This window comes from Ylistrum balloti, unplaced genomic scaffold (assembly GCF_031769215.1).
Source record: "Ylistrum balloti isolate Yb309-2 unplaced genomic scaffold, AGI_CSIRO_Ybal_v1 Utg369732, whole genome shotgun sequence".
NCBI classification, from domain to species: domain Eukaryota; kingdom Metazoa; phylum Mollusca; class Bivalvia; order Pectinida; family Pectinidae; genus Ylistrum; species Ylistrum balloti.
This window is the reverse complement of record NW_026781946.1, coordinates 116,936-141,197: the sequence shown is the minus strand read 5'-3', so window position 1 is coordinate 141,197 and position 24,262 is coordinate 116,936. Positions and strand designations below refer to the sequence as shown.

The window sequence follows — 24,262 nt, the reverse complement described above, 5'->3', positions numbered from 1 at the left end:
CTTTTTTTCCTTAGAAACTTTGATGTCACCTCTCAAATTAGAGCTGTATCATCAACATTATTTTTACACTCATTTCTTTAGCCATTAATTGTGATGTTGTGCATACTGACCAATATTGTGCAATAGTATAGTGTGTGAGAAATAGAGGATCTGACATGAGTGTTGGTGTTGTATGGAATTTATTAAAAGAGATCAATAATTGGTTTTGTTATGAGCGGGTAAGTGAGTGATATGTCAAATTAATTATCAAATTTATGAATTCCATACTACATTTGCAAGAATATGAGATTTTATATACCCTGTATTTCTGAAATCTCTCAAATTCATTTCCTTTCATTTGGTTGTGAACGGTACCATTTTAACTACTGAGACAATCTTGTAACAACATCAAGGCTTGACTTATGTATTAGTCATAACAGTGTTATCACACATTACACTTTTTTGACATGTCCATATGACATATATAGGATATTTAATAGTGTCTTCAGTAATAACAAATATATTTCACTTGTGTGGCTAATATTTTGGTATCTTTCATGAGTGCGAAGCAAATTGCGAGTGAAAGATACCAAATTATTAGCCACACGAGTGAAATATATTTGTTGTTACTGAAGACATTATTAAAAATTCTGTTTATTACATTTTCATCGCCAAAATAAACCGAAACAATGGCAAATTCTTCTGCGCATGAAAAAGCTTGGCACACTTAGTCGGAATTGGAGTAGATTTGTATCGGGCTCTCTGATTGGTCAATCCTCAAAGTGATATTTTTCACTAGTGAAAAATATCACTTTTATCAGTTTGAGATATCCCTATATTTCACTGCTAAAAATGTAATAAATTGCAATAGGCCAGTTTGGAATAAAAATATCTGTCACTTTGTGTGATTAGGACAAAGAAATCTTTGCCCATTAACACCACACAGAGGTGAGAAATTCTATTTACGAATTTTGAGATCCATTTCAAGAATTGTAATCATTCAGCATGAAGGAAAGATTTAAGACTAATCTGTACATCACAAGCGTGACATGAAGATCAGGGTACATGGCTCTATGATCGGTAGGTTCTGTATCTTAGCTGTCATTTTAAACACTTTGAATTCACACATACAATACCATAGATCTTATTTGATATAGAATTTGTTGTCTACATATTTGTAATATGGTGATTAATTGTGCAGATGACGTCCTATGCCTTGAGCCAGGCACTAGATGATGGTCCTGGTACACAAGAACACAAGTATGACCTGCAAATATCCTGTCCTTCAGCCAAGCTTTCGCTTAGGTAATAATATATATTTTTCAAGTTGATGTTCATCATATGTACATGTTTCAAGTCTTATCAAAATAAAGACATATAGCTTTACTAGTTTACAAAGTGATACATTAAGATTCATTTTATGAAATTTTTTAATCAATTCTTATAAACTTGTATACTTATACAGATGTTTGATATCCCTCTTCAGGTTTCCTATCCCCGACCTTCGACCTCTGTCCCAAGTAGACAAGTTACCATGGTGGCAGAAGAATCTACGGGACGAGATCCTGATTTTACAAATGTCAGATGTGTTGTTCCAGACTAGCTTCCTATCCTCACAGTCCATCACAGAGCTGGACATCACCTGTCGAGATGTTCATGGTCTGTAGCTTGGATCTCAAATACGTATTTTGTGCCATCCGTACTTTTAGAATACGTTTCAAAAGATTTAGATTTTTCTACATAAGATAAGTCATTTTCATTATTACAGTGCAACTTCCTCAAACTGATACTTTTCAAAACAGATCATCCTTGAAACTGAAGGATATGGTGATGTACGGAATGATGTCCTCTTTACTATAGTAATAAAAACCTTCCCTATACTGATCCCTCTCAATTCTGAATACTGAACTGAATTAGTGTCCACAAAAAAATTGAATGTACTGAAAATCACTTCTGAAAACCAGATTTACCTGACCTATCAAGACCAGTTGACCATGAATTCAACACCTGTGGTAACAGTTGTAAGCTTTGTACTCCCACTACATACACCTATCATGGGTATGCTTTGTACACCATAACAACCCTAATCAGGAAGATTATAATAAACACTTGATAAAATAGTTATCTCCAATGACAAATTTGAACCATATTTAACGATTCCATTGTTTCACCGAAGCAAGATTCAGTTACAGATAATGTGAAAATAAGTACTGATACAGAGTTAGAAAGCCACCGTTACGTATCCAAATCGTGGGTAAATGAATATTATTTTGAACACATACACAATGAATATATTAATAGAGTGTTGTTTTACTAATCAACAAACACCTTTTCATTAGATACATGATTGGCAACACTTTCAGGTAAGCTGCCGACCTTGCAACCGGGGGTACATCCAGTGTTGAGCCGTTTGTAATGTCACTTCTGAGATAACAGGAAATGTGCAGATTTATTTTTGACCAATGTCCTATATAGTATACAAGTATCACTTTTTTCTGGTTTACCAATATATTTTTATTCTATAAAGCTTTTGGACATTTGCAGCATAAATGCTGAAAACAAACGAATGTTAATGTGATATACAGATCGGAGTTGGTTCCATTATATACGAGTCTGAACCGGTAAACTTGGTTCACTTCTACAATCCAAACCCTCTTTAAACCAGCCAAATGTTATATGTCCCATTCATGGTCAGTTTGGAGAAGTTCTACTGTTTTACAAAACCTGTCATTTTTGATGGTGAGAAGGATTTGTTGCTGATTGATGCTGTTGATGATAATATCACATACTTCACTGTATGATCTGGTATTGGTAAAGGGAATTCTACATAATGTAGAGGTGGGATAAAACTCATAAAGAGTACTGAAAAGTATGTGTTATGTCGCTACTCAAAGGTACAGTCTCAACATCATTTCATTGTTAAGTAACCAACAGTATCTATTTCAATACAAATTTAATGGGCCATGAAAGACAGTATATTGGATATATTTTCCAACAATAACTTGCAACATGTTACAATTTTCTCTTTATTAGAAAAATAATCATGAGTCTACTTCATGAACAGGGATATCTGAACTCTTATGTAAGGGTTTGTCTGGCTTGTACACAGTGCTATTTGTTTAGGGTTTCACAGTTTTCTATTGCAGCTTAGATGATGAGTGACAGTATGAACTTCAGTAAATAACCTAAGGATTAAAAACAAAAGTTTAAAAGGAGCAACAATCATATTTTAGAAAGTCAATCATCTGTGTAGTGAAACAGTAACACATGTAAAGGGAGACAACTGTACAGTAAATTGTTTTCTTTTGAATTCCAGCCTTTTTTAAGATTGACCCTATCAAAGAGGAGCCAGAACCATTTGCCTTTGTAGGAGGTGATGAGAATGAAGATGGTTGTAATAATTTCCCACGGTAAGAACAGCTGTTTAGTAATATCACAGTATTTGATTTTTAAGTATTTGGGGAGGAGGAGGGGAGCACTATGGGTCACTGAGTGCAAAACAAACTTTGATTTCACAGAAAATGTCTGTCAAATTTATATAGATATGGTAATATGCCTCATTTAGTGGAGAATTTTTTATTGATGGAGTCCCGCAGTATTCAAGTTCTGCCGACTTGTTCTGTTGGATGTTGATCAGACATGTTTGTAATAATCAACGTGTTGTAAGGATTAGAACTATACCCTTAATGAAGGAATTCAACCATCAAGAGTTTTAGGATGATGGGCTATTCTTATCGTCATGTGTCAGTTGTCAACGGTTCATCCATCTGTAAATATTTTGGGTTATCCCTATTTCTGAAGAAATACTATATGGATCTTTCTTATATTTCATAGGTAGGTTCTCATTGTCATTAGTCGTGTCCATTTTATTTTGGAACTGTATTTGTGGGTTAAAGACTATTACATTTGTATTGCTATTTCTGCAAAGGAATGTTCAAATTTCATATCATTAAGAGTAAGGACAGAGGAGGGAAGAGAAAAGAACAGAAAAGATCCAACTTTTAAAGAACAAATAAAGATCAAACAATGGTGGGCACTGAGATCCCTCTAGGATCTCTTGTTTGATGGAGTGCGGTAATTTTCATGTAATATTGCTCCACCATTACTTTGAAATCCAGTGGGCCTCTTTTCTGTTTCTATGTAATAAAAATGTAAATTTTGAATTCAGTATAAAGCCTTATATTTCACTTGTTAAACATTAACATGATAAATAACACATTATTTATAACTGTAAAGGTTGTCCATCAAGTTCTCCAACAAGACCACTTCTGTACTGGAGGAGGAGCCTGTCGAATCTGAAGACAATACACCCCAGGATTCCTTCAATGGGGCGTGTCTATTCACTAAGCGTGATCCCTCCCCTTTTTCCAACAAAAAGAACATGTATGGGAAAGAGGAGTATAGCGAAAAAGACCAGTCTACTCACGTCAGTGAGGAGGTAATGTTGGTGTCAAATTTACTGACTTCAGAGTTAGATATCCATTTACTATATTTATTCATTGTTCAACATATAATACACATATAGGTATATCAATTTCTAAATTTAGATTTAAAGAAAGATACTAGAAAATTATGGGTGTCTTTCATACATTTTTAACAATAATTCTCTGATAACCATCTTGTTATTTCTTCCACAGATGATTATGCCTGGTGATCGCAGAGAAATCCAGGAGTTTCAAGAAAAGTCTCTAAGCAACACGCACATGACCCTGGAGTTCTCTCTACCCTTTGTTAACCTTCACATTCCCGATAAACATTTCTATGAAGTTCTGTACAATAGGTAAATCTGACTAATGTTTTTTGCTATCATGATTTTAATAATTGGTTTCAGTATTTTTTGATTTTCAGAAAATATAAGAGGTTTTACTAAGCATAGTATTCTCTTTTTCTGTATATACAACATTAAAATGGTGATTCCTTCATGCCACTGTTTGCTAGTTTTAATTGTATGCATAGTCTTATATTCTATTCAAATGGAATCAATCTAGAATTTAATTACTTTCTATATTGGAAATACCGACTGTAATTTTTAAAATTAAAAGACGATTATATACATTATAATGATATTGTAGGATCAATAGTGACCTGTTACTGTGGGAACCAATGGCCCCTTCACCTCTACAAACACAAGATCCATTACTGACAGCAGCAACCTTTGACCTTAGCTGCTACCCAAATGCTCTCCAAGATTCCTTCCATATGGCAAAATCAGCCATAAAGTATGGTAGGTACCCTCTGTTCATAAAATGATGCATTCAAGACTGTAAGGTAATTGTGTTTCAAGTATTAAAGCAAAAAAGTTTGGAAGAAATACAGAATAAATATGAAATTTTTTGTTAGTTAATTATCAATTCAAAATTGCTGGATTTTAATGAAATAGAAGTACATAGTATATTGTGTACTGTCAAATTTTTAATAAGGAATAAGTTTGGACTAAATTCTTAAATTAAAAATGAAGCAATGCCCATGATTCCAATTGTGGTTGTTTGAGTTCATTATGTACAACATATTATTGTTATGTAGATGATAAATAAAGCTGGGAAATCCGAGTAAACCTGTTATCTGTTGACAGAGTCCTCAGACGAGGAGGATGATTCAAGTTTCGGCTACTATAGTATACACGACTCCCGTTATCCAAGACGGAAACCCACCAAGAAGGAACAGCCCAGCAAAATGTGTCTCTCCGTAAAGATAGACAAAGGCAAACTCACTGCTATCACAAACTCTCATGTAAGTTATCAACTTTCCAACATCTGTTCTTTATCCTTTCCTGTTCTGTCCCTTCATTTCATTCATGTCATCACTACAACAAAACTGAGGAATTTTTTTATGCCCCCGCCATTTATGGCCGGGGGCATATAGCGTTGCCCATGTCCGTCCCATCCCGTCCCGTCCCGTCCCGTCCCGTCCCAAATCAGTATATACCACCTAACAACTTCATTCGGACCTTTCACTATTATTTCACATGGGGGGGGGTGGGGGCATTCATGTCTTACAGACATCTTCTAGTTTTACCATGTTTACAGAGAGAGCAAGAATGAGACCACCTTGGATCAGTTTCTTGTTTCATGATTCCATGATAAAAATAGCTTTTACTGTTTTAAGACACAATTGAGACAGTTTTATCACCTACATTGAAGAATTTTGAAATATGGAGTTAAGTTGTACTCATATTTCTAGGCGTATAAAGCTGGGTATTGTCTAGAGAGGTTTCCAAGTTTTATATAACCATGTAGTGTATATTTAGAGGAAAAGAAAACCCCAGAGTGGTTTCTTTAATTTGTAGAAACAGGTAGTGTGCACATACAGGAGGTTTCTAGGCTTATATAACTTTTTATTTCTAGGTTTGTATAATTAGATGCTTTATATTTACAGGAACAGAAGTCCCTGGCAAGGTTGTAGGTTTATATAACCAGATATTTTTATATTTACAGGAAGAGAAGACCCTAGAGAGTTTCCTATGTTTATATAATCAGATGTTTTATATTTACAGGAACAGAAGTCCTGATGTTTATATAATATTATATATTTACAGATGTTTTTATATTTACAGGAACAGAAGTCCTGAGGGAGGATTCTAGGTTTTTATAATCAGATGTTTTATATTTACAGGAACAGAAGTCCTGAGGGAGGATTCTAGGTTTTTATAATCAGATATTATATATTTACAGGAACAGAAGTCCTGAGGGAGGATTCTAGGTTTTTATAATCAGATGTTTTATATTTACAGGAACAGAAGTCCTGAGGGAGGATTCTAGGTTTTTATAATCAGATATTATATATTTACAGGAACAGAAGTCCTGAGGGAGGAGGTTTTTATAATCAGATATTATATATTTACAGGAACAGAAGTCCTGAGGGAGGATTCTAGGTTTTTATAATCAGATATTATATATTTACAGGAACAGAAGTCCTGAGGGAGGATTCTAGGTTTTTATAATCAGATATTTTATGTTTACAGGAAGAGAAGGTCCATGGAGAAGTGGTGATCATGCTGGAGGATGCCACTATCTTTACTGTAGCCAACCACAATGGCGACCCCAGTCTACAGTATGTCTGCTTCCTCAGTCACAAGGCAGAACTTTACCACTGTGGTATGTGTGTTTTACAGTTGAACGTTTCTGACTGGGTCACTGATCTCAAAATGATAACTCAATGTTTATTGTTCAAATCACACGTGGCCTTTGTTGTTCAGAGGCTGGTTAGAGAATACCATTAGTTAGCACGTTTTACAACTAAGATTCATTGAATAAAAAACATTTTGTGGGTATGGCCAATATGTAAGCCCTGATGTGACTTGTCATTTTTCCCCTTTTCAGAGAGTTATCATAGCATTCAGTAGACTTGAAATTTGGTTCATACCATTGTTGAACAATACTTTTGATGTATTTTGGTGTATAAGGGCACACAGGGATGCCAAACATCATTTTATAGGTTTTATTGTCATGACAACTATGCCAAGGCCTAATAAAGGCCTCTTATTGATTGAAATTTAGATATCTGATTTTTACCTAATTTTGTTTATAGTGGTATTAGGAAATGCTTAAAAATTAATATTCATCTGTTCATGAGCTACATTGTTGTATCTTGTACCACAGAGATAATAATTGGAAATATGTTTCAGCTGCTGTAGATGATGTGTTTAAAGAAAAGGCAATCAGTCTCACACGAGAAGATGTGTGTAGAATTCCTGATCACCTAAGGGACCACAGACTCGTACACAAGACTGACCCGGGAGTCATGGCCAAGTCCATGGATACGTCCTATGATATCGACACCAGTGATATGGTGTCAGTCGCTGTGAAGATCAAACTGGATTCTACACCTATCAATGATTTAACAAAGGACGAAAAAATTAAGGTTAGTCTTACTCTCTCAAATATTAAATACAGTCAACCCTGCATTTCGCAACCACCTGCATTAAGTGATTTCCTCTCATATTATGACCGTAATTTTCCCTCTCAGTGCAATTAACATTATATATGACCTGAATTAATTGACCACCTCTCTGAGGCGACCATCATTTCTGAAAGTTACCTGGTTTCCATAAACGTCAATACTATTTTTCCATGCGAAATTTAAGATAATCAAGTGACAATCACATGTCCTGTAAGTGGTGCTACCCAAGCAGTTTACTACAAATAAAATCATTTAATTCTACAATTTAATTTGATAATCCCTTAACTAGTTCCTCTGTATGTGCTATGATCTGAATGAAAATATCATATAGGGAATTAATCACTACAAAATTGTAAATATGACATTGGTGTGAGGATCTACCTATTTTTGGCACCATGCTCATGTGGCAGGAACATGAGACATCAAACTGGATTTATTGCTGTATAGCTGGCAATTTATGGTTATTTAAACACATGACTGGCTGAATGAGAGAAATTTCTAATAAACCACAGGCTGCTATCAGAATCATGGAATATTCACAAAATTATGGCTGGTTAGTAAATAGCTGTTAAAAAAGTCTGCAGCCAGTGTGTATTGTACATTTACCCTTTTTGTTCTAAATGTTTGAGTCTTATTATAAGTCTTAATTATGTAACTGTGACTGTAACTGTATGTGCTACAAGTGGCATGGGCAGGTGACTATCTCTATTGTTTCCTGACATAGACAGATGAAAGGTGGGACTAGCTACCTAAGGGTGTCTCAGGCAATAACTAGCCGATAACTAGGGCCACAAAGAACAGTCCAGGTTTCAAATATGGATAATTGGCTTCGAGCTTACAAATTCATTTCTGAGTTGAAAACATATGTTAATATCTGATATTTCATGTTGGAATATATCATAATAAACTTTCTTTAAACAATTAATATAGGCGATATTGGTTGTAATAAACAAATTTAATTTGAGTGGGTTTTTTTGTCATTGATCTTGTATTAATTGGCCATCTGTCGTTTGTTATCTTATTTATTGCCTCTGTTTGAACATTGCATATGATAGGTTTAACTGTACAATATTGATCCAGCTATAAGGCAATGTCTGGATATAAGCTCACCCATATCTATTGTTGTTCAATAAAATTACAAACAGTAATTTATTATCCTGTAATTATCCTGTAATAAGACTGTCAGACAGAATTTGTATGTTCGACCCCTGGGCTTACTGCCCTGTAGTAAACCTAACCCTGGACTGTCAGACAGAATTTGTATGTTCGACGTCTGGGCTTACTGCCCTGTAGTAAACCTAACCCTGGACTGTCAGACAGAATTTGTATGTTCGACCCCTGGGCTTACTGCCCTGTAGTAAACCTAACCCTGGACTGTCAGACAGAATTTGTATGTTCGACGTCTGGGCTTACTGCCCTGTAGTAAACCTAACCCTGGACTGTCAGACAGAATTTGTATGTTCGACCCCTGGGGTTACTGCCCTGTAGTAAACCTAACCCTAGACTGTCAGACAGAATTTGTATGTTCGACCCCTGGGCTTACTGCCCTGTAGTAAACCTAACCCTGGACTGTCAGACAGAATTTGTATGTTCGACCCCTGGGGTTACTGCCCTGTAGTAAACCTAACCCTAGACTGTCAGACAGAATTTGTATGTTCGACGTCTGGGCTTACTGCCCTGTAGTAAACCTAACCCTGGACTGTTAGACAGAATTTGTATGTTCGACGTCTGGGCTTACTGCCCTGTAGTTACCTAACCCTAGACTGTCAGACAGAATTTGTATGTTCGACCCCTGGGCTTACTGCCCTGTAGTAAACCTAACCCTGGACTGTCAGACAGAATTTGTATGTTCGACGTCTGGGCTTACTGCCCTGTAGTAAACCTAACCCTGGACTGTCAGACAGAATTTGTATGTTCGACGTCTGGGCTTACTGCCCTGTAGTAAACCTAACCCTGGACTGTCAGACAGAATTTGTATGTTCGACGTCTGTGCTTACTGCCCTGTAGTTAACCTACCCTAGACTGTCTGACAGAATTTGTATGTTTGACCCCTGGGGTTACTGCCCTGTATTAAACCTAACCCTAGACTGTCAGACAGAATTTGTATGTTCGACGTCTGGGCTTACTGCCCTGTATTAAACCTAACCTTAGACTGTCAGACAGAATTTGTATGTTCGACGTCTGGGCTTACTGCCCTGTAGTAAACCTAACCCTGGACTGTCAGACAGAATTTGTATGTTCGACCCCTGGGCTTACTGCCCTGTAGTAAACCTAACCCTAGACTGTCAGACAGAATTTGTATGTTCGACGTCTGGGCTTACTGCCCTGTAGTAAACCTAACCCTAGACTGTCAGACAGAATTTGTATGTTCGACGTCTGGGCTTACTGCCCTGTATTAAACCTAACCCTGGACTGTCAGACAGAATTTGTATGTTCGACGTCTGGGCTTACTGCCCTGTAGTAAACCTAACCCTGGACTGTCAGACAGAATTTGTATGTTCGACGTCTGGGGTTACTGCCCTGTAGTAAACCTAACCCTGGACTGTCAGACAGAATTTGTATGTTCGACGTCTGGGCTTACTGCCCTGTAGTAAACCTAACCCTGGACTGTCAGACAGAATTTGTATGTTCGACCCCTGGGCTTACTGCCCTGTAGTAAACCTAACCCAGGACTGTCAGACAGAATTTGTATGTTCGACCCCTGGGCTTACTGCCCTGTAGTAAACCTAACCCTGGACTGTCAGACAGAATTTGTATGTTCGACGTCTGGGGTTACTGCCCTGTAGTAAACCTAACCCTGGACTGTCAGACAGAATTTGTATGTTCGACGTCTGGGCTTACTGCCCTGTAGTAAACCTAACCCTAGACTGTCAGACAGAATTTGTATGTTCGACGTCTGTGCTTACTGCCCTGTAGTTAACCTACCCTAGACTGTCAGACAGAATTTGTATGTTCGACCCCTGGGCTTACTGCCCTGTATTAAACCTAACCCTAGACTGTCAGACAGAATTTGTATGTTCGACGTCTGGGGTTACTGCCCTGTAGTAAACCTAACCCTGGACTGTCAGACAGAATTTGTATGTTCGACATCTGGGCTTACTGACCTGTATTAAACCTAACCCTAGATTGTCAGACAGAATTTGTATGTTTGACGTCTGGGCTTACTGCCCTGTAGTAAACCTAACCCTTGACTGTCAGACAGAATTTGTATGTTCGACGTCTGTGCTTACTGCCCTGTAGTTAACCTACCCTAGACTGTCTGACAGAATTTGTATGTTTGACCCCTGGGGTTACTGCCCTGTATTAAACCTAACCCTAGACTGTCAGACAGAATTTGTATGTTTGACCCCTGGGGTTACTGCCCTGTATTAAACCTAACCCTAGACTGTCAGACAGAATTTGTATGTTTGACCCCTGGGGTTACTGCCCTGTAGTAAACCTAACCCTAGACTGTCAGACAGAATTTGTATGTTTGACCCCTGTGCTTACTGCCCTGTAGTAAACCTAACCCTAGACTGTCAGACAGAATTTGTATGTTTGACGTCTGGGCTTACTGCCCTGTAGTAAACCTAACCCTAGACTGTCAGACAGAATTTGTATGTTCGACCCCTGGGCTTACTGCCCTGTAGTAAACCTAACCCTAGACTGTCAGACAGAATTTGTATGTTCGACGTCTGGGGTTACTGCCCTGTAGTAAACCTAACCCTAGACTGTCAGACAGAATTTGTATGTTAGACCCCTAGGCTTACTGCCCTGTAGTAAATCTAACCCTGGACTGTCAGACAGAATTTGTATGTTAGACCCCTAGGCTTACTGCCCTGTAGTAAATCTAACCCTAGACTGTCAGACAGAATTTGTTTGCTCACTCTTGGACTTATAATTCTTTAATAAGTGCACCCCCAAACTTTGAATCAGAATTTATGTGATGGACCCTGGGTTTAGTGTCCTGTAATAAGCCCAACCCCTGACTTTGAACAAGAATTTGTATGTTGGATCCCTAGACTTATGACAGGGTAGATGTGGTAGTTAAAAGCTGATTGTGTATAAAATTTTTGAGGAATGTAGCTTTGTTGAATGACCTTGAACTTCTGATGGTTACAGGAGTTTTTGGTGGCAGTAGGAATCAGAGGGGGAACTCTCCAACACAAAATGGCTGCAGCTGATCAGAGCTGGATTGCACAGGTAAATTCGTCTTTATTACTTATACATACCTGGTATTTATTTCAATTTTTACTCAAATAAAACTCAAACTACATAGTGATACTGTTTTTATGTGTCTGGTCTATTCACGAGGTTAACATTGCCAATTGATATGGATTTGTTTCTAGATAAATACTGTGAAGTCAAAGCCAACAACAGCAAGTTAAGGTTACATCTGTTGATCAGTTGAACAGATGTTTAACACTATACAGATTTCTGCAAGCTTCAGTATTCAGTGCTAATAATAGACTACCAAGTCTTCACAGAAGTATACTGATTGACAATTATTTGGTAGATTTTTGTTAACTGATCATCAGAGTTTGTCTTAATATAGATTCAGTAAATCTTCTGTATGTTTCTTTATATTTTGCTTAACTCCAACTCAAATGATGTTGATCCATCATCACATGAAATTCCTGAAAAGTCAGCTTCACTATCTTTCTGAAAATTAAAAAGAAAATTCATTTTGAGTAATTGTTGTGGTTTTACATTGTAGATAATGGCATTTCTCGATGTGAAGGATTATGACATACTTGGCTATACCATGGCAAAGGTTTTGACTGAACTACACGTACACCTTTGGGACTGTGCAGTTGATTACAGGTAACCAGGAACCTACATAATTTAACAAGTACAACTCATTTTTGGGTAAACTGCAGACTTTTTGTAGTGTAATGAATGTATGATAGATTCTGTTATTTACAAGTGAACAATAATCATACCTGCCATGTATACAAGGAAGTTGAATACTGTAAAACCATTCAGTTTCATGGGACTCTATTTTTGTGGTTTTTCAAAAATCACTATTTCCTGGACATTCAATTTTCGCAGGATTCAATTTTTGTGGTTTTTCAAAAATCACTATTTCCTGGACATTCAATTTTCGCGGGATTCAATTTTTGTGGTTTTTCAAAAATCACTATTTCCTGGACATTCAATTTCATTCATAAACATAGCTCTATAAATATATGTCAACTTAATATAACAGTTCATGGACATACAAATTTGTTAATAAAGTGTATCCACAAAATCTACGAAAATAAATCTCCAACAAAAATTAATAATTTGAATGTAGTCGAAGCTGTTCCACATCAATATTGTTGACTGCCTCAATTCAGTCTATTCCAGCATAAGTGATTGTGTATAATTGAAAAGCATTGCTTATTATTTCAGACCACTACATATCAAGACTAATGCGGTACTAATGGCCGAGAGTTTTAGTATCTCCAGTAACATAATAGCTGAGTCTCCTACCTCTCTCCTCAGGTATGTGTTGCTGTGATACTTTAGAGTCCATCACAAGGTCTTTTCCAGACTTTTCTTTTTCTTTTTTCAATGTTTCTGTTGTTTATTTGATGAAGACATGTTCTGTATATAAAATGATCAATGTTTCTGGTGTTTATTTGATGAAGACATGTTCTGTATATAAAATGATCAATGTTTCTGGTGTTTATTTGATGAAGACATGTTCTGTGTGTAAAATGATCAATGTTTCTGGTGTTTATTTGATGAAGACATGTTCTGTATATAAAATGATCAATGTTTCTGGTGTTTATTTGATGAAGACATGTTCTGTGTGTAAAATGATCAATGTTTCTGGTGTTTATTTGATGAAGACATGTTCTGTGTGTAAAATGATCAATGTTTCTGGTGTTTATTGGATAAACATGTTCTGTATCAATATAAAATGATCAATGTTTCTGGTGTTTATTTGATGAAGACATGTTCTGTATATAAAATGATCAATGTTTCTGGTGTTTATTTGATGAAGACATGTTCTGTGTGTAAAATGATCAATGTTTCTGGTGTTTATTGGATGAAGACATGTTCTGTATATGTATAAGGAAGACATGTTCTGTGTGTAAAATGATCAATGTTTCTGGTGTTTATTTGATGAAGACACGTTCTGTATATAAAATGATCAATGTTTCTGGTGTTTATTTGATGAAGACATGTTCTGTATATAAAATGATCAATGTTTCTGGTGTTTATTTGATGAAGACATGTTCTGTATATGTATAAGGAAGACATGTTCTGTGTGTAAAATGATCAATGTTTCTGGTGTTTATTGGATGAAGACATGTTCTGTATATGTATAAGGAAGACATGTTCTGTATATAAAATGATCAATGTTTCTGGTGTTTATTGGATGAAGACATGTTCTGTGTGTAAAATGATCAATGTTTCTGGTGTTTATTGGATGAAGACATGTTCTGTATATAAAGTGATCAATGTTTCTGGTGTTTATTTGATGAGGACATGTTCTGTGTGTAAAATGATCAATGTTTCTGGTGTTTATTTGATGAAGACATGTTCTGTGTGTAAAATGATCAATGTTTCTGGTGTTTATTTGATGAAGACATGTTCTGTGTGTAAAATGATCAATGTTTCTGGTGTTTATTTGATGAAGACATGTTCTGTATATAAAATGATCAATGTTTCTGGTGTTTATTGGATGAAGACATGTTCTGTATATAAAATGATCAATGTTTCTGGTGTTTATTTGATGAAGACATGTTCTGTGTGTAAAATGATCAATGTTTCTGGTGTTTATTTGATGAAGAGATGTTCTGTGTGTAAAATGATCAATGTTTCTGGTGTTTATTTGATGAAGACATGTTCTGTGTGTAAAATGATCAATGTTTCTGGTGTTTATTGGATGAAGACATGTTCTGTATATAATGTTTCTGGTGTTTATTTGATGATTGATCAATGTTTCTGGTGTTTATTTGATGATGATCAATGTTTCTGGTGTTTATTTGATGAAGACATGTTCTGTGTGTAAAATGATCAATGTTTCTGGTGTTTATATGAAGACATGTTCTGTGTGTAAGATCATGTTTCTGTATTTGATAAGACATGTTCTGTATGAAAATGATCAATGTTTCTGGTGTTTATTGGATGAAGACATGTTCTGTATATAAAATGATCAATGTTTCTGGTGTTTATTTGATGAAGACATGTTCTGTGTGTAAAATGATCAATGTTTCTGGTGTTTATTTGATGAAGAGATGTTCTGTGTGTAAAATGATCAATGTTTCTGGTGTTTATTGGATGAAGACATGTTCTGTGTGTAAAATGATCAATGTTTCTGGTGTTTATTTGATGAGGACATGTTCTGTGTGTAAAATGATCAATGTTTCTGGTGTTTATTGGATGAAGAGATGTTCTGTGTGTAAAATGATCAATGTTTCTGGTGTTTATTTGATGAGGACATGTTCTGTGTGTAAAATGATCAATGTTTCTCTGTTGTTTCAGATTTGTTTTGGATGATGCCTCCCTGTTCTTGTCTCAGAAACCTGTCAACACAATGCCAAACTTAAAAAAAGGTATGAAGGTCTGATTTATGAGTGATCATATCAAAATAAAAATATAACCAAATATTATTATCAAAATGTTACTTGAATGGATGAATATTCCTAACACAGATAAATGGATAATTAGTTAACTGCCTGACAATCTTGTTATAGAGATCAGATTGATAAACAATTTACATTTCTTATGTGATCTTTAAAGAGAAATTCAGAAAAGTATGGGTAAATACAAGGCAGTCAGGGCAGGGATTCTTAATTGTATAAAAATTACTTAAGTAATGAACATTAGATGTCATATTATCTGGTTGATATCACATATGTGTACAAATGCATACAAGTCATTTATTGAAAATATACTTTGACCTGAAATACATTCTTGTATTATGTATGTTAATATATATTTTTTTTTTATCTTTAGATTATGTGTGTGTTGCTGATTTGGAGAGATTTGAACTATCACTGCGGTTTAGCGATGGCAAGGACTTGGTTAGCATCATTCCTTTGTTATCAGGGGAAACAGAGTTCTGTGATACTTATATAAATTCTAAAAAGATTTTTTTTGTAATCAAGATTTCACTTCATCATCACTCCTGCCAAAAGTTTCTTGCATACACTGATTATATAGACTTGTCAGTTCAAATTGCCTGAATAATAAATATCTTAATACATAAATCACATTGCTATTTTGGTTTAAAATTATTACGGCTTTTAGATATTAGAAATCACACATTGTAGATGTGAACCATTTCTACAGATTTTGCTCAGATTTTAAGAAAAAACTTTCTAGAAATAGATTAATATTATATGAACATTAATAAATTCTGTTCATAATATCTTTGATAAAGGGGTTTAATATTTTTAGCAACAAAAGACTCTACTCTGACTTAGAGTTACTTCCCTTGTTAAGTATTCATCATTCCATTAAGTACTGTTCATTCATAATTTCTTGATAGTAACCATGGTAAAGGTAAAACTGTTGGTATAATCATCCTGAGATTGATCACTGTGGCTGTGAAAGGTTTACAGTAACAGTCCTTGATGACCTGTCAGAAATTGTCAGTCCTTTAGCACTAGTCTGGAAAATCAGTTAAATTTTCACTTAGAGGCTCTTTTTTATCTTAGCATATATGTTCCTTATTTTATCTTACAGAAATTTCCGAAGACAGATTTGAAGGTTCTGACAAATCGACTTAATCTACGAACCTGTTCTGACTCCTGCAAGGCCCTGATGGAACTCATACAGTACTTTGCAAGTGATGGAGATCTATACACCCGAGAGGGAACACCCAGTATTGGAGACAGTACTCAGGACCTGGTGGTAGGCGATGAGGTAATCATACCACATATTTATACTCTAGTCTATCTAGGTCAGATATTGTTTTTTTAGCCATACTTTTTGTCTGTGAAATTCAATTATCTGCCTTTGAAATACATTTTCTTTGCATTCAATGATAGCAAAACCAAAGGCTCAAAGTATATGGTGCTAAATTGTACCATTAAGCTACCCCACAATTCCTTTGGTATTGTATCAAAGAGATCACAGGTAAAGATGGTCGAAATTACTCAAATAGTATTATCATCTGAAAAGTTGTACATTAAAATCTGTCAGTATTGTAACATCATGAAGAGAAAAGTTATCTTGATGAACTTTTTAAAGTTCTTTTTTTCTGTTTTTTTTTTTTAATTTGTTTGTAATTATGGAATTGTTTCCCCAGTTGCAGGAGTCAGGCACTGACGATGAAGATGTAGGTCTGACAGTATCACGCCAGGGACATCTTGAGACTCTAGTAGAGGATGCCATGTTGGAGTCCCAGCAGACAGCTAGTATGTACTTCACACCTAGTATACGTTTTCATTGCTTCCAATCAAATCAATACAACTCTTTCTCAGTTTAAAAACATGTTGTCTGTGTGTGTGTGTGTTTGTGTGTATGTTTTACCCTAATTTAGATCTTGATAATTCATTTTCACAGATCTGCCTGAGAATGGCTCACCGTCCTCAACCACCCAAGTTTACTTTGTTGCCAATGGTGGAGCAACTTCACAGCCAGTGCCACCTGCTGGAGGAATCAGACCAATTGTGATTTCTGACAGTGCCGATTCATTCGCAAGTAGTGCATTATCAGAGCGGATGGAGGTAATGAGTGACGATGAAGAGTTCTGTGTGATTGATGATCCTGGGCTTGGTATCATGGTAAGTCTGCAATAATGAATCATCCCTGACATGTGTTTTGGATATTATTACCCTTAAAATTTTCTTTGACTTCAGAACTCTAAATATGAGTATTACTGCAGTTTTCTCACTGAGGTCCTCCAACAAATAGATAATATATCTTGATTTTAGATATTCTTACTTGCTCAGAATATTCTCCTTTATTTTAAAACCTTTCAATGGAAAAATTATGACGAAAGCAGTGGAAACAGCCAACTTCCTTGAAAAAACACTGAAAATACATATTTTTCAAATTAAATGTTAAAATCATCTTTTATAACTCAACAGCCACGGGATGGTGAGCCTTCCATTCGAGTGTTGGTTACTGACCCTGTAGAAATCAAGGAGAACTTTTTCAGTCAGCCTCTTGGTCGAACTGACCTGCTAAAGGCTCCAGATCATTACCCACTGGCAGAACAGCGGTACACTCTGAAGGAGATGACCCTTGTCTGGTACATGTATGGTGGGAGTGACTTTAGGGTCGGTGACCTTGACAACACGCAAGGTAAGGAAATACTTTAATATATGTATACATATACAGGAATGACTTCAAGCCTTGTGTCCTTAACAACACTCAAAGTACGGATTTGTTTGGTACAAGGATGTGGGGGAATGTTTTCAGGCCCTGTGCCTTGACAACACACAAGTTGAGGAATTGTTTTGTATGTGTATGGAGGGAGTGAGTTCTGGCCCTGTAACCTTGACAACACATAGACAAATAAAATGATTGGTAAATAATTTGCTTATTTCCAATTTCAAAATTATAATGAAACCATCTACATAACATCGACATTATTCTTTCCATTTCATATGAAATTTATGAAGTTGGTCATCCAATAAATTGTTTTATTGACTCTTCAGGACACTGTCAGAAAATATAAGAGAATTTTAAACGTTAAAAATGCTATTTGATCTTTCAATGGAATCTGTGGATGATTTTTCATGAATCTGTATTCCTAATGATGATAGTTTCTTTACTATGTTTTACACAGAAAAAGAAGTTGTGTACTCTACAAGATCAAAAGATCATGGGTGAGTACAAATGTTCAGCCAATTATGGAAGTTACTATTCAGAACCTGTGGATTAAATTCTGTTGAAACGTGGCATATATGTTCCCGTTGAAGCCTAGTTGTCAGATGGGAAATCAGAAATAAACAGAAATACCATTAGGCGATTTTTCATTTTGTGTGGATATTAGATGTAATATTGTTATCACTGTTTTTCAGAAAATGCAAAATAATGCATAATTTTAATCTTGGTTTTAATTTTGCTTAAATGTGTATGTGTGTATGTTCCATTTTTGGATTAATTAGAAATCAAGTATAACATAAGCTATTTCCCTGCACAGATTGCATCATTCTGTGATCTGTACTTACGTAGGTTCTTGTTTGAGAAGAGAAATTATTTTTTTCAAGGTGGGTGCTAAGAATCCTCTGGGATTACTTGTAGAGGATATTAGATGAAGCAGATTCACCTAAAGATTCCATGTATATTTCATTATAAAGAAAATCCTTTCATTTGCCCCATTTGCTGTTACTTGAGAGGTTGAAGTGTAAGTATAGTTATATATTCAGCTAGATTAAGATCATTTAAGATATTTGTTACAGTGATGGGTCACCTCTCCTAAGCATGCGGTACACGACTAAGTCTAATACAGAGAATGTAAATAGGTCACCGTGGCGATCTCGTGGTGGACCCGGCCGAGACAACACAACACTAATGGAGCTCCAGCTCACTAAGGTTAGTATACAGGTCAAGGTCACAAAGTTTTGCTTAGACGTCAGGGTTATAAATCCACTCCCAATAATTTGTGTTGATTTTTATTTAAGAATAGATTTCAAAATAATTTATGACGAAAAGTGTAAATATAATTACAAGATCTCATAATGTTTATTAAATTTCAGGTATAGTCATGGTATGCTGTATTTTTGTTTCTGTTCAACTATTCAGTATCAACTGAACTTATTTTTTTGTATTAATCCTTTGAAAATTTGTGGTTTTATTCAAGACATATAGTGGAGATAGATTTCAGACAGCATATCATGATATACCACGGCAAATTACAAAATCCTGTAGTGTTATCCTTATTCTGATTCTTATAGACTTAAACAAGTGAAAACAAGATCGTTTGGTTTTGTTTTTGTGCACAACCTTAGTAATCTGTTTCCTCACTAAAGATTCTTGATGCCAGTAACATTCAAAATGTGGCAACCTTTTGGGTCACTTTATCGTTCATGATGTCTTTGGGTCATTGAAATCATCATCAGTTAATGTCCAGACTAGATATGCAAGTAAGAAATTTGTGGACAATGTATAATGATTATACTCTCACTTTCATTGCTAAGTCTAATGTCATGTTACAGCTCCAAAATTAGAATTTGGATTTAGAGCCTCAGTATAGTCTCAATTCTGACCCAAATTCTCCTCCCTTGGTTAGAATACCCTAACCTGAACAGGTATCGCTACATAAGGTTGACTGTATAAGTACTACATGTTGAATACCCAAAGCTGTACCCTGAATCTGATGTATGTTTATATTTAATGATTAATAGGTCCAGATGCAGCATGAGCGGTACCCCAGTAACACAGAGCAGGCCTCCAGACAGATCCTCCTAATCAGCGACTTAGAACTGCGGGACCGTCTCACAAGCTCAAACATCAACAAATTTCTGTATCGCTACTCCTCAGAAAGCATGCCCAGACAGTCCAATGCCAACATGGTAGGTATACAAGCATTTCACATCATGTACGAAAACCGTCTACTTATCTGGAAAATGCATCCTCCTTAGTGAGGTATCAACCATTTACTGAAAGAGATTTTGCCTCAAAATGATCCTGGTTGAAGACAGGGATTAACAGCAACCCTGACAACTTAATTACTTCAATTATAATACTTTATTGCTGGGTTTCTTTCCTGGCGACGATATTTCTCTATTTCGTGTTTCAATTTCATGGTTACATCAGTTTGATATGTAAAATAATGAGATGCATGTGTATTCAATGTCCTTTTAAATTCTGATCACAATTTTTTTTTCATTTTGTTGAAATATGCTTTGTTCGTTTTAAAACAAATCACAAAAATTTTGACCTGTGAAAATAACCAGTAGTTATCATTAGTCAATACATACCTGGTACTATCCCGTTCCATATCCCAACTGTTTGTTTTCTGTATTACAGCTTTTAGTGAAAGCTATTCACACACGTCCAGATCCCACCGTGAAGGCAGAGGAATGTGCCCTCCGCATCTCTGTCCAACCCCTACGACTTAATGTAGACCAGGTGAGATACGCTGTCACAGCTGTTTTGTCAGATTTCGTATAACAATCATTAATGCTGATTAAGGATTTCAGGTAACATTTAGGTATCTGCGTAGTAGGACTGGCAGTGCTACATATTGCAGTTGATTTACACCCACTTAACATACAATAATGAAGATATTGATTCTCTTGTTGAGAACTGTATTTGTGGTTGTTTATATAATTAAATTTTGTTTGTTTTATTTTGCTTTCAAAGAGGGATGATCTTGTTAGGTATGGTGCTACACTGACAAGAGGACTACGTACTACTTAAGTAGTTTAATAGCCACAAACAAAATAAAAACATGGAAATAAAAAATGCTGCTTCATTTTCTTGTTTAAACATCCGAAGGCTAATGAGGGACATCTGGAAGGTGTTGCTTCATCTAGTGAGAAATTTCTGAAGTTGGCCTAGCATAGTTCTGTAAGCATAAGACTTACATCAAATCAGAGTTGAAAGAGGTGCTGCTTATCCTAAAATCTAAAAATTCTTATCCTTTTTAGGATTCCTTTGCCTTCCTGAAAACTTTTTTCACTGAGGTGTCTGGAGGGGGAGGTCACTCTAACCCCAGTCCTTCACCACCCAAATCTGACACCAAGCCAAGATCAAGATCAGCCTCTGGAACCAATGCTCCCTCTCCTCCCCCACCTGTAATGGTAGTCGGCCATCCTGAGGTTATTGAGGAAGAAACTGATCCACAGGAACTGCTCATGAGGTTTGACGAGCTCCAAGAAGAGCGACTTGGAGGGGAGATAACTACTAATGATGCCAATACTGGTTTTGATAATGCACCAATACCAGCTGAGGAGGAGGAGGAGGAGGCATCTTATCAGCCAGTATTCTTCAAGTAAGTTATGGACCTATATTCTATACTTAGAATAATGTAATGATGAAATTGGTTACTTTACCCAGTACTATATGTTACCTATTAAACAGACGGGAAGTTGATATGCAATTTGAATATGGTCAGAAATCAAGAACTTATTTCAGTTTTGCATTTCATATTGCAGGTCTTTCATATTTTCACCTGATGTGCCAATTAGATTAGATTACACTGGAAAGAAGAGAGTTGACAGAGAACATGTAAGTTTTAACAGAAAATGTCTATTGTAATCTTATTTTAAAATCGTTTCACATGCTCTCAACTATGCTACTTTGGTTTTTATTTTCATTTTCTTTTCTTCAATATAGGATTTTTATTTTTTCTCCCCCTGACTGATAGAATATTATGACTTGAAATGATTTGTAAATGTATGTGAACATTTCAGGGTGCCCTTACAGGGCTATTAGCAGGACTAGCCCAGCTAAACTGTTCTGAGCTGAAATTGAAAGGAATTAATCATCAGCATGGGTAAGTTGCACCAAACATCTGAGAAATTTATTTGATCTTGTAAATAAAGCCATCATTTATTTACTATAGTCCCCCACAGGGAACCAACCGGAATGGAAGGGGGGGGGGGGTACTATAGTTTTGAATTATGTCTGTCTGTCCTTTCACTATCTTGTTGGGGCTATAATTTCTGCACTGCTTGTCAATGGAACTTCCTAACCTTGGTCAGGCAATGTGCATCAAAGAAAAAGTTTGTCCTTCACCACTCGTCCCTGGAACTACATACTTGGGGTATGGATTCACCTTGGCCAGGCAGTGTGTCTTGAGCTAAAAATGGATCAATCTAACCTTTATTTTGACCTTTGTCCAGTTCCCTTGATATGTTATCGTTATGTTATTTAAATGGTTGATATCTTGGTCACTTCTTGTCTTGTAATTTTCATATACATGTATGATTACTTTTTCAGGTTGCTAGGGTTGGACCGGCTCCTTCAGTATGCTATCAATGAATGGTTAACTGACATCAGGAAAAACCAGCTTCCCAGTATACTTGGTGGTGTGGGACCTATGCACTCTTTTGTCCAGCTTGGTATGTGACCCAATGCTTCCTCCCTGTCTCTAAAACAGTTCAGATTTACAGATTGATATCTGTATTCACAGGAAACAAGATGTAAATCATGTTATAAACACTTATTGGTATAGTGTTTAGAGGCAGTTGACAGGGGGGGTTGGGGGTAATAGGAATCTTCAGAGAGGTGACCACATTAATTTCACATCCATTGGAGGAATTGATTCAAGCAGCTTCACTGAAAAGGGCACCTGTTCATATATCCAGCTGTTATAAAATTACATATTAAAATAGATCAAATTTTCTAGTTACACAATGCTAAAAATTTTGTAGATCACACTTGGAAAAATGATTTGATTATAATGAAGAATATAAATCCCAGCACACGCTTGAATTATTAACCTTCCTATTCAGTGCTGGAATGATTTTACCGCCTACCTACAAAATTGACTATATTGTTTCTGATACAGCCCAAGGAATGAAAGATCTGTTCTGGTTACCTGTGGAACAGTATCGTAAAGATGGGCGGATTGTCCGTGGTATCCAGCGAGGAGCCAGTTCATTTACAACCTCCACTGCCATGGCAGTGCTTGAACTCACCAACAGGGTTGTCCAGTCTGTACAGGTAAGGTAGTGTAGAGGTCAAATTCAGAATCAATGGTATCAAGAGTATAATTTGATTTCCATCCTCTTCCCTACAAGGCTGATCATTCTGTGTTAATATTCTCATTAGTTGTAGAAACCATATATCTTATTTAGAACCTATTTGTGTAATTAAAACACTTCTTAGTATTGTTCAGTTCAGACAGGTACTTCAAAATAGGTCTCTGAACTTTTTTGTGCACATCTTCAAAAATGAAAAGTAGAAACATCAATTATTTGTATAACAAAGGGATGTGACACTCTAGATCTTCATAACTTAGAAAAAAGTCTGATGAAATGAACCAATCAGAATTTTCTTTATGGCTTAATGTCTTTATACCTTAATATCTGGAAGTAGTGATTACCTCATTTTGTCTTTGTATAGGATGTGTATGACAATGTGTTTTATACAATACCTTGGATTCTCCTTGTTAAACTTTTTTTCATTGTGACATACAGTATGTAGCTGAAGTGACATTTGATATGGTATCTCCTGGACCAAGTGTACGTAACAAGGGTTTACGGAGAAGAAAAAAGTATGGACGATCTGGTCAGCCTGCTGACCTCCGAGAAGGCATGACCAATGCTTATATTGTACTGAAAGAGGTGGGTGATCACACAAAAATAACTGGTCACAGGTTGCTGTTCTACTCTGATGATTACCACACTATATGTGTCTAAAGATGATTACCACACTATCTGTGTCTAAAGATGATTACCACACTATATGTGTCTTAAGATGATTGCAACTATCTGTGTCTAACTTACTTGGTATCGAGGTATTATAGAAGAGCAGGAAGAAATATGCTTCACATATTAAC

General features: G+C 36.0%; 1 protein-coding gene across 1 annotated transcript in view; it reads left to right on the top strand.

Annotated features, from left to right (window-relative positions):
- The window catches only part of LOC132542997 (autophagy-related protein 2 homolog B-like), a 72,805-nt gene that overhangs the window by 42,189 nt on the left and 6,354 nt on the right, over positions 1-24,262 (top strand). The window contains exons 15-42 of the mRNA XM_060206450.1: positions 1,181-1,284; positions 1,466-1,638; positions 3,296-3,389; positions 4,216-4,417; positions 4,617-4,759; positions 5,052-5,203; positions 5,552-5,709; positions 6,941-7,073; positions 7,604-7,839; positions 11,980-12,060; positions 12,575-12,681; positions 13,252-13,344; positions 15,337-15,407; positions 15,811-15,878; positions 16,543-16,722; positions 17,108-17,216; positions 17,365-17,585; positions 17,892-18,108; positions 18,596-18,635; positions 19,212-19,344; positions 20,157-20,324; positions 20,782-20,883; positions 21,405-21,748; positions 21,912-21,984; positions 22,170-22,252; positions 22,699-22,820; positions 23,270-23,424; positions 23,901-24,047. Coding sequence (XP_060062433.1) covers positions 1,181-1,284; positions 1,466-1,638; positions 3,296-3,389; positions 4,216-4,417; positions 4,617-4,759; positions 5,052-5,203; positions 5,552-5,709; positions 6,941-7,073; positions 7,604-7,839; positions 11,980-12,060; positions 12,575-12,681; positions 13,252-13,344; positions 15,337-15,407; positions 15,811-15,878; positions 16,543-16,722; positions 17,108-17,216; positions 17,365-17,585; positions 17,892-18,108; positions 18,596-18,635; positions 19,212-19,344; positions 20,157-20,324; positions 20,782-20,883; positions 21,405-21,748; positions 21,912-21,984; positions 22,170-22,252; positions 22,699-22,820; positions 23,270-23,424; positions 23,901-24,047 — 3,909 coding nt within the window. The remainder of the gene's footprint in view (positions 1-1,180; positions 1,285-1,465; positions 1,639-3,295; positions 3,390-4,215; positions 4,418-4,616; positions 4,760-5,051; positions 5,204-5,551; positions 5,710-6,940; positions 7,074-7,603; positions 7,840-11,979; positions 12,061-12,574; positions 12,682-13,251; positions 13,345-15,336; positions 15,408-15,810; positions 15,879-16,542; positions 16,723-17,107; positions 17,217-17,364; positions 17,586-17,891; positions 18,109-18,595; positions 18,636-19,211; positions 19,345-20,156; positions 20,325-20,781; positions 20,884-21,404; positions 21,749-21,911; positions 21,985-22,169; positions 22,253-22,698; positions 22,821-23,269; positions 23,425-23,900; positions 24,048-24,262) is intronic.